Source organism: Alosa pseudoharengus, unplaced genomic scaffold (assembly GCF_046254945.1).
Source record: "Alosa pseudoharengus isolate Yale_2024_CS ecotype anadromous, Long Island Sound unplaced genomic scaffold, YU_APseudo_1.1 YU_APseudo_1.1_scf_10, whole genome shotgun sequence".
Taxonomy (NCBI): domain Eukaryota; kingdom Metazoa; phylum Chordata; class Actinopteri; order Clupeiformes; family Clupeidae; genus Alosa; species Alosa pseudoharengus.
This window is the reverse complement of record NW_027468565.1, coordinates 39,832,677-39,844,045: the sequence shown is the minus strand read 5'-3', so window position 1 is coordinate 39,844,045 and position 11,369 is coordinate 39,832,677. Positions and strand designations below refer to the sequence as shown.

Sequence of the window (11,369 nt, the reverse complement as noted above, 5' to 3'; positions counted from 1 at the left end):
TTGATCTATCTTTTTTGCAAATATTAGCTATATTTTGGGTTGAACAGCAGCTTACAATGACAACGGCATAAAATCATGACAATAAATGTGTCTGTGAACAATGCGGTTAATAAGAAACACATGTTGTCCATAAATAACCCACATTTTACTTGGTGTCCTTAACTTGGTCTCAAATAACTGTTCTGTAAGGTATTCAAGGAAACTATGGCAGAGTCTGGACATCTGGGACCAAGTGTGTGTGAGGGCCCTATGTGTGCTCTATGATTGCCCATCCTCATAATAGCGTCGTTTCATTGCTCGATACTTCCTAAGGTAGTACAAAGCTTCCAGTTCTTTTACCACGAACTCCCCGCGTCCGATGAGTTCTCTGATTTTTTCTGGGTCTTGAACATCCTTGTTCTTCGCAAACGCTGCTCTAAGGCGCCCTCTGAAGTAGTCTGCGCCTTTTGGGTACTCCCGTCCGAGATACAGCAACTGTTGTCAGAAGATCGCATAGTTCATATGACTGTGTCCACAAACCTGTGTTGTTTTAGTTCACTCCAACATATGATGCATGGACAATTCACAAACTACATTTCGAAGACAGACTGTCTTCACATTATACAAACAGCCTAACTGGGTAAACATAATTACAGCAATCTTTCACGTTGGGTGCTTTTTGCTTACGTTTTTATATAATTGGATAACTTCACCCCGCAAAAGATTGGTCATCTTCAGGCTGGAAAAAGGCAACACCCTGGAGGTAACCCTGATGTAATAGAAGTGTTTTATGATTAAGGTCAATGGTAGTCTGAGTGAACATAGACGAACCTGTTCACCCTGGACCTAAGTGAGAATGATAGACATTGGCTGAAACTAACACTGTCACGCAAACCAATGCAAGGTAACAACAGACAACTCTGTATTGTTTAATGAACTACAACTGCTTTATTTACTGAACTTAAGTTTTCCTTACAGTCAGTGACATACATCTTGGTTGCGTAGCATAGACCACCAGAGCCATACAGTATAGGTGTTGTAAACAAACCCGTCAAAGGTGTTTTAGCCAATGCCCTATGCAAAAACTTTGCCATCGACATTCAGGATGCAGGCTACTTGTGAGTTATTAGTTTACCAAGTTAAAATTAGTTCTGCTGATCTACCTTAATAAGGATACTTAACTTATTTCACTTACTCAGAGCATAGCCATTTAATTGTCCGTCAGTGTACAAATGCCCTTTGGACTGAATGCATGTATGCATGCCACACGAACCGGATGTAGGATATTGTGCAACACTTAAGCGATCATTCAAAATAAAAGCTTGCAAAATACACGTTAGAGATCCATATTTCATAAATATATTCAAAATGTATACACGTATACGGTTACATAGTAGGCCTACCTTACATGGCAATTTTGAAGAAATGTTACATGTAAACTAAAAATATTTTTGCCCATGTTTGTCTTTGGAAAAAAGTAATAGGCTAATCAAGTATAACTACTTGCTACAAGAGTAGGCTACTTATTGAAAATATATTTACTCTACCAAATAAACAAGGCTAGTTAAAGTATCCTCAAAACAAGGTCTTCTACTCCTTCAATTTGTATGTGCATAAGATGACATGGCAATTCCTTTGCCATTGTTTGGAGTGGATGTGTGTGTCCATGGTGGTTATATCTTCTTTAGTCTTTACAGCAACTCAGAAATGACCCTTCTGTTTCATGGATCGATAACATTGGTTCTCATACATATTTTATTACTCTGAAAAGTTACACTCATGACAATTTCTTTATGCCACACAGCTGCTTTGCTCATTGCAGGCTGGGAGGTTTTGGGGTTGATATCAGCACTTCAAAGTGGCTTATTTTAAGGCAAAACTCTAAACCACTAACAACAGCACTTTACCATGATTATATGCATGTTGGCGATCTTGCATAGTGCATCATATGATTCACTGTAATGGAGTAAGAGATACAATCACTCTTCATTCTATAGAGGCACTTTGAAGACAAGCAGTTCATTCATATGCCCAACTATAAAAAAACATATAGGTTTGTATTGTGTGGTAGAAAATGATAGCATCTGCTGGTGGGATATCCAAAAGGCCAAGAAAGGTAATAAGAGTATTAGGTGCCTTTGACTGTAGGACACGACTCTCCATTATCTGCCCTGTTCAATGTCCCATCTGTCTCTGCTTCATGGAAGACATAGTCAAAGATGACACTGCATGGGGATTTCAGTGGGGGTATCCAAGACCTGTGAAATCTGTTAATAGTTGGTTCTGAGGCGTCGGTTCTCCTCCCTTAGCTTCTCAATCTCTTCAAGAAGCGAGTTGTTCACAGAGTACTTTTCCACCACCTCATGGAACTCATTCTGAGGGAAAGAAAAAAAAAAGCGTGGGAAGAAGCCAGTTATTAGAAATGGGCTCAAGAAGCGCAACTGAATGCATAAGATAACAACAATGCTGTGGTTTAAAGTCGATGATTGGCCTTGACATCAACTCACTAGCTGGATGCAGAACTGCCGCACCATCTCCACCTGTAGGTTCACTATGTCTCTGTGACAGGAGTCTCTGCAAAGGACAGGACAGTGTGGGCAGGAACATGACATGGGGAACCATTTGGTTAAAAAGCTATCAAGCTGAGCTGAAGATAAACACAGAAAAACACACACCACACAATACAACACACAACACAACTAGCTGTTCATGTGTTTATCTGAAAGGTTGTGCACTCCAGACCCATTTATAAACAGATAGCGGAAAATTATTTTAATTGTAATTACTGCTCGTCACACATTTTTATTTTAAACTAGAAGACATCTAGCTCTGATTGATCAAATTCAAGTAATCTGAAATCCTCAGGTGTGTGATAACCCAGCGTTCAGTTTAAATTCCACTAGCAGAGACCAACCTGATAACCCAGCGTTCAGTTTAAACTCCACTAGCAGAGACCAACCTGATAACCCAGCGTTCAGTTTAAACTCCACTAGCAGAGACCAACCTGATAACCCAGCGTTCAGTTTAAATTCCACTAGCAGAGACCAACCTGATAACCCAGCGTTCAGTTTAAATTCCACTAGCAGGGACCAACCTGATAACCCAGCGTTCAGTTTAAACTCCACTAAGGGACCAACCTGAGGTCCTCCAGCGTCTCCTGGATCATGTTGCGGATGAAGACGATCTGTTGGTTGGTGAGAGGAGCTGCAGCCCCTTCTGCTCCGATGGTTTCCACTATCCGGTCGGACAGCGAGGTGGCCACTGATTCAGACGCCCCTGCTCCTGCTGGGCACATACATATACAGCGGTCATCTTATTGGTATATAGTATATACTATACATATACAGCGGTCATCTTATTGGTATATAGTATATACTATACATATACAGCGCTCATCTTATTGGTATATAGTATATACTATACATATACAGTGCTCATCTTATTGGTGGCAGTGGCTCAGGAGGTAGAGGAGTCGTTCAGCAATTGGAAGGTTGCCGGTTCGAGCCCAACTCCTCCTGACCCTGTCGAAGTCTCCTTGAGAAAGACACCTGACCCCAGTGCTCCCGATGAGCAGGTGGACGCCTTGCATGGCAGCCTCCACCATCAGTGTGTGTGTGTGGGTGAGTGTGTGTGTGAATGGGTGAGTGTGTGTGTGTGAGTGAGTGTGTGAATGGGTGAATGTGAGGCATGACATTGTAAAGCGCTTTGGGTGCTTGCAGAAGTCGATAAGAGCGCTATATAAATGCAGTTCATTTACCATTTATTTGCAAGCCCTTAGCAGGTTGTAGATGGAAAAACAACAGAACAATAGTCACCATATTCATCACATGTAAGCGGTGATGCTGTTGTTGGTGATTACGCTGAGGCACCAGGAGGCAGTACAGCCATAGGTCCCCTGGCCCAGCTCTTGTGCGCCACAGCGTAGGCTACGCAACTCCATATGGAATAAACGTTTGATTTTTTTAACCCTTAAGCTAACCCCCTTTTTCTTCTCCCCCAGGCAAGACGAGTCATCTCATCACCTGTAGCAAGTGTAGGACGTGCTCCATTAAAGGGTGAATTGTAGGTCAGATGAGCTGTGACGTCATTGGCCCTCCTGTGAGTGATCTCCGGAGTGAGGTATGCTGGGATAGATGATTGCATTCGCAAGTTCTGTAGTGCTGGGGGTGTGGCCAGGCTATCAGACTCCTGGCTTGAGCTTCCACCATTCCTCTCAGACTGCCATGCATGCCCAGAAAAGACGTACAAAACAGATAAGCTTACAAAACAGATCAGCATACATAACAGATAAGCTTACACATCATTATAGTGCAATAGTTCAGTGGCATTTACCTGTTAAAGTCACTGTTTCACTCAAGTTCACATCTATTATATTAGCAGATGCAGATGTTATTCAAGTCATATATGTGATAATGCACTCCAACCATCACCAATAACACCAGTAAAGTAAGGGGCATCCTTAGCTGGTGATCAGGTAAAGTAAGGGGCATCCTTAGCTGGTGATCAGGTAAAGTAAGGGGCATCCTTAGCTGGTGATCAGGTTAAGTAAGGGGCATCCTTAGCTGGTGATCAGGTAAAGTAAGGGGCATCCTTAGCTGGTGATCAGGTGTCCACGTGAGAAACTGACCATTTTGCCGTCTTGCGTCTCCGTTGGGGCCTCCTCCTCTTTGATGGGGGGCGGGGTTTGGAACACCGACAGGGGGCTGTAGCAGCGTCCCCCCGTCGTGCCCAGAGGGGTCTTACGCTGCGCCGACACGCCCGTGAACGGAGGCGCCAAATCAAGATCTGGACACGGAGAGGAACGCACACAGAACAATAAACTGGACACGGAGAGGAACGCACACAGAACAGTAAACTGGACATGGAGAGGGATGCACACAGAATTGATCTGGACATGGAGAGGGATGTACACAGAATTGATCTGGACATGGAGAGGGATGCACACAGAACAGTAAACTGGACATGGAGAGGGATGCACACAGAACAGTAAACTGGACATGGAGAGGGATGCACACAGAACAGTAAACTGGACATGGAGAGGGATGCACACAGAACAGTAAACTGGACACGGAGAGGGACGCACACAGAACAGTAAACTGGACATGGAGAGGGATGCACACAGAACAATAAACTTTACCAGGTTAGTTACATGGCAAAATCTCAAATCTGACTGGACCTCACTTTATCTATTAATATCAACATGTAGAGTATATTTAGAGAACTGAGATAACAGCAAGTTTGCTGTTTGTGGTAAAGTCACTCTATAGTGACCTCTTGAGGGACAAAGTGGTACGAGAGAGGCCAGGCAGGTTTGCATGTTAACTTTAGTAGATATCTCAGCACAGCAGCACAAAGTACAATCTTTGTGCTTGTTATTTTTTCACATTCTCTGTATGTTTTTAGTTGTAAATGTAATTTGAACTGATCTCAGCTGACACTAGAGTATCACCCTTCCCCACAGTAGCGTCACACTTACCACCTCTCTTTCCACTGGATTCTAGGCCAGATCCATGGAGTTTATGATCTGGGAAAGCCAAACGAAACATTCATGGATCTGACACATTTCGTCTTGATGCTTTTCTACAAGATCAGGGAGAAATGAACGGCAGACAGGGCCCAGACTTACCATCACAGACAGGGCCCAGACTTACCATCACAGACAGGGCCCAGACTTACCATCACAGACAGGAGAAAAGATGTCCAGGCTGTTGCGTCCTCCCCGCGTCTCTGTGTTGGTGCCTATATGAAAAGCATTTTGTTATAGTTAAAGGGAAGCTCTTGTTACACTAGCAGGCCAAAAGGGGCCTTGTGACTCTTATGTTTTCTCCTGCACTATATGCACTCCTAGCACCCTCTCAAAGAGCACCAGAGCTGATCACGCTGGGTTTGTCTCCCCTGACAGCTCCTGGCTTTTGCCTTCTTACATTCATATTGATGTTTATCCATCAATGGCAGTCAGCTTCACTTAAACTTGAAACTTCTCCCAATATTTTTACTTATTATAATTTCCAGAGCAAGTGAGACAGGAACAAGACATCCACACTGATTTGTACTGACACTACAGGGGGGGGGGGGGGGGGTCTTAAAGAAGAGGGTGGCTCCTCACTCTCTCTGATTGGAGAGAAAATGTCCAGACTGGTCCGCCCCACGCGGGCCGCCTTGTCCATGCTGTGCAGCGGGTCTGTGCTGTGCTGGCCATCAGCTTCTCGTGAGAACCCATCCAGGCCCATCCCTGGAGACAGACATGAGCAGAAAGCATCTTAGGGGATCTGTGTGTGTGGGGGGTAATTGCTTAGACTGATGACTAATAGAGTACCGAAGCCATGACGTAGCGTTGCCAAGGCAGCAGTTTCACTGGATCTAAACAAATCAATCTAACCATTAAAATCACCATTAGCGGTGGCTTTCTTAATCTATTTCAATAATTTTACAACGTTTCTAAGATGTTAGTATATTTTTTTACACTGTAGGAATCACATACTACAACATATATTCATACCAACACGATCAAATTCGTGACTACAGAGTTTTATTTTATCATGGGTTTCCTCCGTAAAAGACACCTGCATGTAACTTCACAGCATGCTGTTAAAATCCTTAAATTCACGGGTATTTTGGCTTTATTTTTTAAGCAAAAAACGTCACTCTTAACAGCCGCCAGTCTTTGAGAAGACGTGAAATATCCACTGGAATTTAGTTTCTTTATATTACACCTGCCAGGGAATCCGTGTTATGTGGGTAAGCTGCGGCCTAGCAGGTAAAACATGTTTAAATGGCTATAGCCTACATTTAAAACCATTTATTAGCTAGAAATGATGCCACATGTCTACATTCAATGCTATTTAAGCCACTTTGAACGTTTGTTCAGATCCAGTGATTCTGTCGTCATGGAAACGGGAAACGCTTCGGTACTCTATTTAACAGACAGCTAGTTTGGAGGCCGTCTGCCCTACTCCAGAGGACTGCCGCTGCGGCTGACCTGTGCTGTGGGCCTGGCCGTCTCCTCTCTCTCCACAGTAGGGCTCGGGGGTGGGCTGGGGGCTGGGCACGGTGGGGGTTGGGGTCAAGGTCCCCGCCTGCGGAGTGCTTGGTTTCCCTGAGGTCCTCTTCGGTTGGGAAACAGAGGACTTTCCCGAAACCAATTTACTAGACTATTCAGAGAGAAAACAATACAATATTTACTAGACTATTCAGAGAGAAAACAATACAATATTTACTAGACTATTCAGAGAGAAAACAATACAATATTTCATAAATTAAAACAAAATGATGGTTCCTCTTTGTAATGTGTATATTTGCTCCAAAATTACATCACATGGAACATGTGTAGGTATTTAGCAGCGGTCATTCAAAGGCCATCTCTTTGTGCAGCTCTGTCAAATGTCTTGACGTGATGTGGTTCTGTAGAATACCTTGCGTCTAATCTGGGTGCTCTGGAAGCGCAGGCAGGTGATGGACGTCTTGTGCCCTGCGACAGTTTTCACCGGAGCGCTGAGATTGCGAAGGTCATACTGCAGTATCTGACCCTGGGTGGAACCAAGGACCAGAGTGGACCCATCGGGGAAGAACTCGATTGCAGTGAGGGGAGAGTCCACCTTTATGTTGCGCACGATACTGTTGGGGGCCAAAAACACACAAGCCAACAGTCAGGGAGAGCACACAGTCCTGATCCTAAGCTGTGGGGTTCAAATGAACATTAAACCTGCACCCAAATAAACAACACTTAAGACAAATGTAGTCAGATGTGTGATTTGATGTAACAACTGTAGCTAGATGTTTCATCCTATGATGATGGTATGAAGCTCTTTAAAATGACTACAGGTCTGTTTGGCTGTTAAACACGCTAATGGCACTTACACTCTGCTGCTGGTGTCATAACAGATGAACTTCTTGTCCAGTCCCACTGATCCGAACAGAAGGTCGTTGGCTGGGGAGAAGGCCAGGCCAGAGGCCGGCCCTTTGTGGGCGGGGTCAAATGTGTGCAGCTCTTTCTGTGTGGTGGCATCCCACAGAGCCACTGTGCCCACGTCTGAGATGCTGCCCAGCATGCCGCGCTTCACCACCGAGTACCTCAGGTCACGGACAGGCTGAACGAGGGCAAAGCAACATCACACACAAACTTCCTCAATACACCTTTAATAGCAGGTTTCTACCAACACTACTCAATACACGTTTAATAGTAAGGGCAGGTTTCTACCAACACTACTGTGATTGGATCTGGGTAATGAAACGGAGGCAAACTGGTCAAAAAAGGCTGAGCATTGAGGAGGGCAAAGTAGGGCTGATAGTTTAAGGCTGAGCATTGAGGAGGGCAAAGTAGGGCAGATAGTTTAAGGCTGAGCATTGAGGAGGGCAAAGTAGGGGTGATAGTTTAAGGCTGAGCATTGAGGAGGGCAAAGTAGGGGTGATAGTTTAAGGCTGAGCCTTGAGGAGGGCAATGTAGGGCTGATAGTTTAAGGCTGAGCATTGAGGAGGGCAATGTAGAGCTCTCTACAACTGAGGAAGACCAGTCTGTTGCAAAGCTTAGATTGGTTGCCACTGAGCTCACCTGAATAGCTCCATGACCAAAGGGCTTGCTGGACAGGTTCTTGGAGACGTTGTGTAGAATGAGCTCACCACTGATGGAGCCGGAGACAATGTAACTGTCGCTGGCATTGTAAGACACACACGTGACTTCTTGTTTGTGATCCTGGACAGACACACAAATGTAAGTAACGTTAATTTGTGCTTCAGAAACATACTGCATATCTGTTCGGGTCAAAACTACATCAAGAGTAGACCCTTTGACATAGTTATGTGCATTGTACAGACAGCCAATGCCAGACAGCTCAGAGATTTAGGAAAAACCCCAATCTGCTGCAGTAGTCTTAGCTTTTGGGACAGGATTGTAGGAGTGCTTGTAGCAGGTGATGTTGTTTACCTTAAGGTTGCGGTAAAGCTTCTTTGTCTTCAAGTCCCAAATGTTGACAATGCCGTCAAGACCACCGCTCACCAAGTACTGAGATGTGGAATTGATGCTGACCCGAGTTTGCTTTTTCTGTGGACACCAATGTAAAGTGGTGAGATTCTGGATAAATTATAAATCCAAAGCAAGGCTCTGGCTCTTGGTCACTACTGAACTCACCCCTTCAGCAAGCTCGATCACTGGAATGGGGGAGGTCTTGAGGCTGGACACGACAACCTTGTCTCCAACGCTGCTGGCACTGATGAGGTACTGGTCTAAGTCCAGTTGAGGAATATGGCATATTGGCGGTCAGCCAAACTGCATGTTTTTACTCTATTATTCCCTGCATTCAGAACTATTAAAGCTTGTGAATGTCAATGTGTAATCATCTGAATACTTTTCTCAATCAATGTAAGGTTTTTAATATTACTATAATCAAGAAGGTAAAAGTTAGAAAGTGGGAAATAAGCAGCTAGCAACCTCACAGGGAGCAAAGACAAGCCAACTATGAGGAGAGAAGAAAGGAGCAGGTGGATGCACTCCTTTAGCATGTGGCATTTGCATGTTTCAGAAAACCTAACTATTATGCAAAGTTCACTTGAATGTCTGATTATAATCCATTACACATTTAGGGCTCTATCTTGGCAGTCTAAAATGCATGGTCAGTGGCGAATAGCTTAAATACATTTAGGGGTGTGTCCAGTGGGGGTTCAGGGTGGTTTTGTTATCAAACGTCGGGCAAGCAGCGTGGATGCTTTAGAGGCACAGAAGGGAGAGGTGAATTTCACTGGCTGACTGAGCTCAAATGTCAACAATCTTTCACCAAGGTCAGGCCACATATCCTAGAAAAGCTTTAGCAATCCCAATTACACTCTCTAGTGAATGTGCCAGTTTGAGAAACCCATACCAGGTCATCATATCCTATTGTGCCACAGAAGATGACCCACACTGCCCAACTGACAGGAGGGGCTTAGTAAAAAGGGGGTTGTTTTAGGTGAGCAGATAATGCTCCATTAACTGTTCTGACTAGCACAGCACTTAGACAAACTCATGAAATATATATTTTACTTTGACGAAGTTCGCTGATGGGCATCGAATTACAATTCCACAGGCAAATATGGGTTAAAAACGGGAGGAATTCTCCTTTGCTTTTTAAGGATACTGTTGCTGGTCCAGCAAACCTGAGACACCGGATGCGTGCTGCTGTGTGGACTAAATTGGTCCAAAACTTTCATGGAGCTCGAGTCCCATATCTTAATGCAGTCGCCCGACGACACGAGCCGCAGGACCTCTTCCATGGCAACTGTTTTGGAGACAGAGGAGCAGCTGTCAAGGATTGATCCCCCCTCACATAAACACCCACCCACACGCTCTGCAGTGCTGCGGGAGAATGGACTGCTTTCATTCGATCTCCCTGTCTGCCAAAAGCCTGTACCTCAGTTTACTATGCAGTAGGTTTGCAAGCTCGCAAACAAAAACTAACAAAAAATGAACAAACATTTATCTTCACATATCTTCACAAAAAAGCTAAATAAACCTCAGCACACGATGTGCAATGATAATCTTGAAATATATCGGCCCATTGACTTGAAAAATAAGCAAGGTTTATACAAGGGAAAGCGCTCAAAGATGATTGCAACAACAGTAAACAAACTCAACCTTACTGAGAGCAATTAGTGACAAACACATGTTAACGCCAACTGAAATAAACGTACGGCGAACGTAATCAACATAATTATCCTATTTACCGTTTAACTCAGATTACTTTGTCAACTTTTCCAAGTGACTAAGTTAAATTAGTAAAGTCGTTACCGTTAGCAAGCGCTAACCAGTAATGTCTGAACATTAACGTTACTGGTAAAAGCTAACTGATGAGGACATACTAACTTTATTATTCTGCAGTTTTTGGTTAGAGTTAATATTAGCTAATGAATCAGTGTAAACACGGGAGCTGGTTAGCAACTACCTACAGACAGGATAAACAAAGCAAATAAACACGGCTGACATCAACAAATGGCATTCCATAAGCTAACAAGCACTCTTCCTAAACTTTGAATCACTTCGCTAAAACCTAGCTAACCAGCAGACATCTCCAAGCTGGCTAGCTAGCCGGCTAACTGTAAACACAAACGTAAGTTGTGATTTGAAGTCCTCTGAAATACTCACCTGACCTAAAAGATCGAAACGTTCTGGGATGTAAACACTGTTAATGCTAGTTGTATATTACAATGCATGCGTTGGCATGTTTCATATATTGACTTAGTAGCAAATCGGTGTGTGACAGATGGCTGTTACTTATGTTCGGGCTAAGTTGCTTTTGGAGTTTTGGGCGCCTGGCTGTAACCAGCTACGGCGTCCTTTTTAGTCCAAACGAAGCCACATCTTCTACACCTTATGATATGCGAGTGTACAATGACTTCAGGAGTATTATTCTATGAGATACAAA

General features: G+C 43.9%; 2 protein-coding genes across 3 annotated transcripts; both read right to left on the bottom strand.

Moving 5' to 3' along the window:
- Nucleotides 1–7: 7 nt before the first annotated feature.
- Nucleotides 8–1,280, bottom strand: lyrm5b (LYR motif containing 5b). Its single transcript, XM_076271624.1, has 3 exons — nucleotides 1,175–1,280; nucleotides 667–748; nucleotides 8–474 (listed from the first exon to the last, which is right to left on the bottom strand). Exons 2-3 carry the CDS (start codon nucleotides 709–711, stop codon nucleotides 259–261), a joined length of 261 nt encoding a protein of 86 aa, XP_076127739.1. The 5' UTR covers nucleotides 712–748; nucleotides 1,175–1,280; the 3' UTR covers nucleotides 8–258.
- Nucleotides 1,281–1,716: 436 nt separating this feature from the next.
- On the bottom strand, nucleotides 1,717–11,245 carry nedd1 (NEDD1 gamma-tubulin ring complex targeting factor). 2 transcript variants are annotated; one of them, XM_076271610.1, is made up of 16 exons: nucleotides 11,090–11,245; nucleotides 10,086–10,226; nucleotides 9,104–9,198; nucleotides 8,900–9,016; nucleotides 8,528–8,668; nucleotides 7,837–8,066; nucleotides 7,392–7,593; nucleotides 6,959–7,130; nucleotides 6,086–6,211; nucleotides 5,656–5,718; nucleotides 5,456–5,503; nucleotides 4,607–4,764; nucleotides 4,002–4,197; nucleotides 3,117–3,264; nucleotides 2,487–2,553; nucleotides 1,717–2,354 (listed from the first exon to the last, which is right to left on the bottom strand). In XM_076271610.1, exons 2-16 carry the CDS (start codon nucleotides 10,219–10,221, stop codon nucleotides 2,250–2,252), a joined length of 2,004 nt encoding a protein of 667 aa, XP_076127725.1. In that variant the 5' UTR covers nucleotides 10,222–10,226; nucleotides 11,090–11,245; the 3' UTR covers nucleotides 1,717–2,249. The 2 variants fall into 2 exon arrangements, with proteins under 2 accessions (XP_076127725.1, XP_076127726.1); XM_076271611.1 differs by having other exon boundaries at nucleotides 3,117–3,261.
- Nucleotides 11,246–11,369: the final 124 nt, after the last annotated feature.

Excerpts from the sequence above, each read along its gene's own strand:
- lyrm5b (XM_076271624.1), bottom strand. The coding sequence starts at position 711 with ATGACCAATCTTTTGCGGGGTGAAGTTATCCAATTATATAAAAAC. Across the intron at positions 475-666 it reads TTATCCAATTATATAAAAAC|TTGCTGTATCTCGGACGGGA; the intron begins GTAAGCAAAAAG and ends TTCTGACAACAG.
- nedd1 (XM_076271610.1), bottom strand. The coding sequence starts at position 10,221 with ATGGAAGAGGTCCTGCGGCTCGTGTCGTCGGGCGACTGCATTAAGATA. Across the intron at positions 9,199-10,085 it reads GGTTTGCTGGACCAGCAACA|ACCAGTACCTCATCAGTGCC; the intron begins GTATCCTTAAAA and ends AACTGGACTTAG. Across the intron at positions 5,719-6,085 it reads TTTCTCTCCAATCAGAGAGA|GCACCAACACAGAGACGCGG; the intron begins GTGAGGAGCCAC and ends CTTTTCATATAG.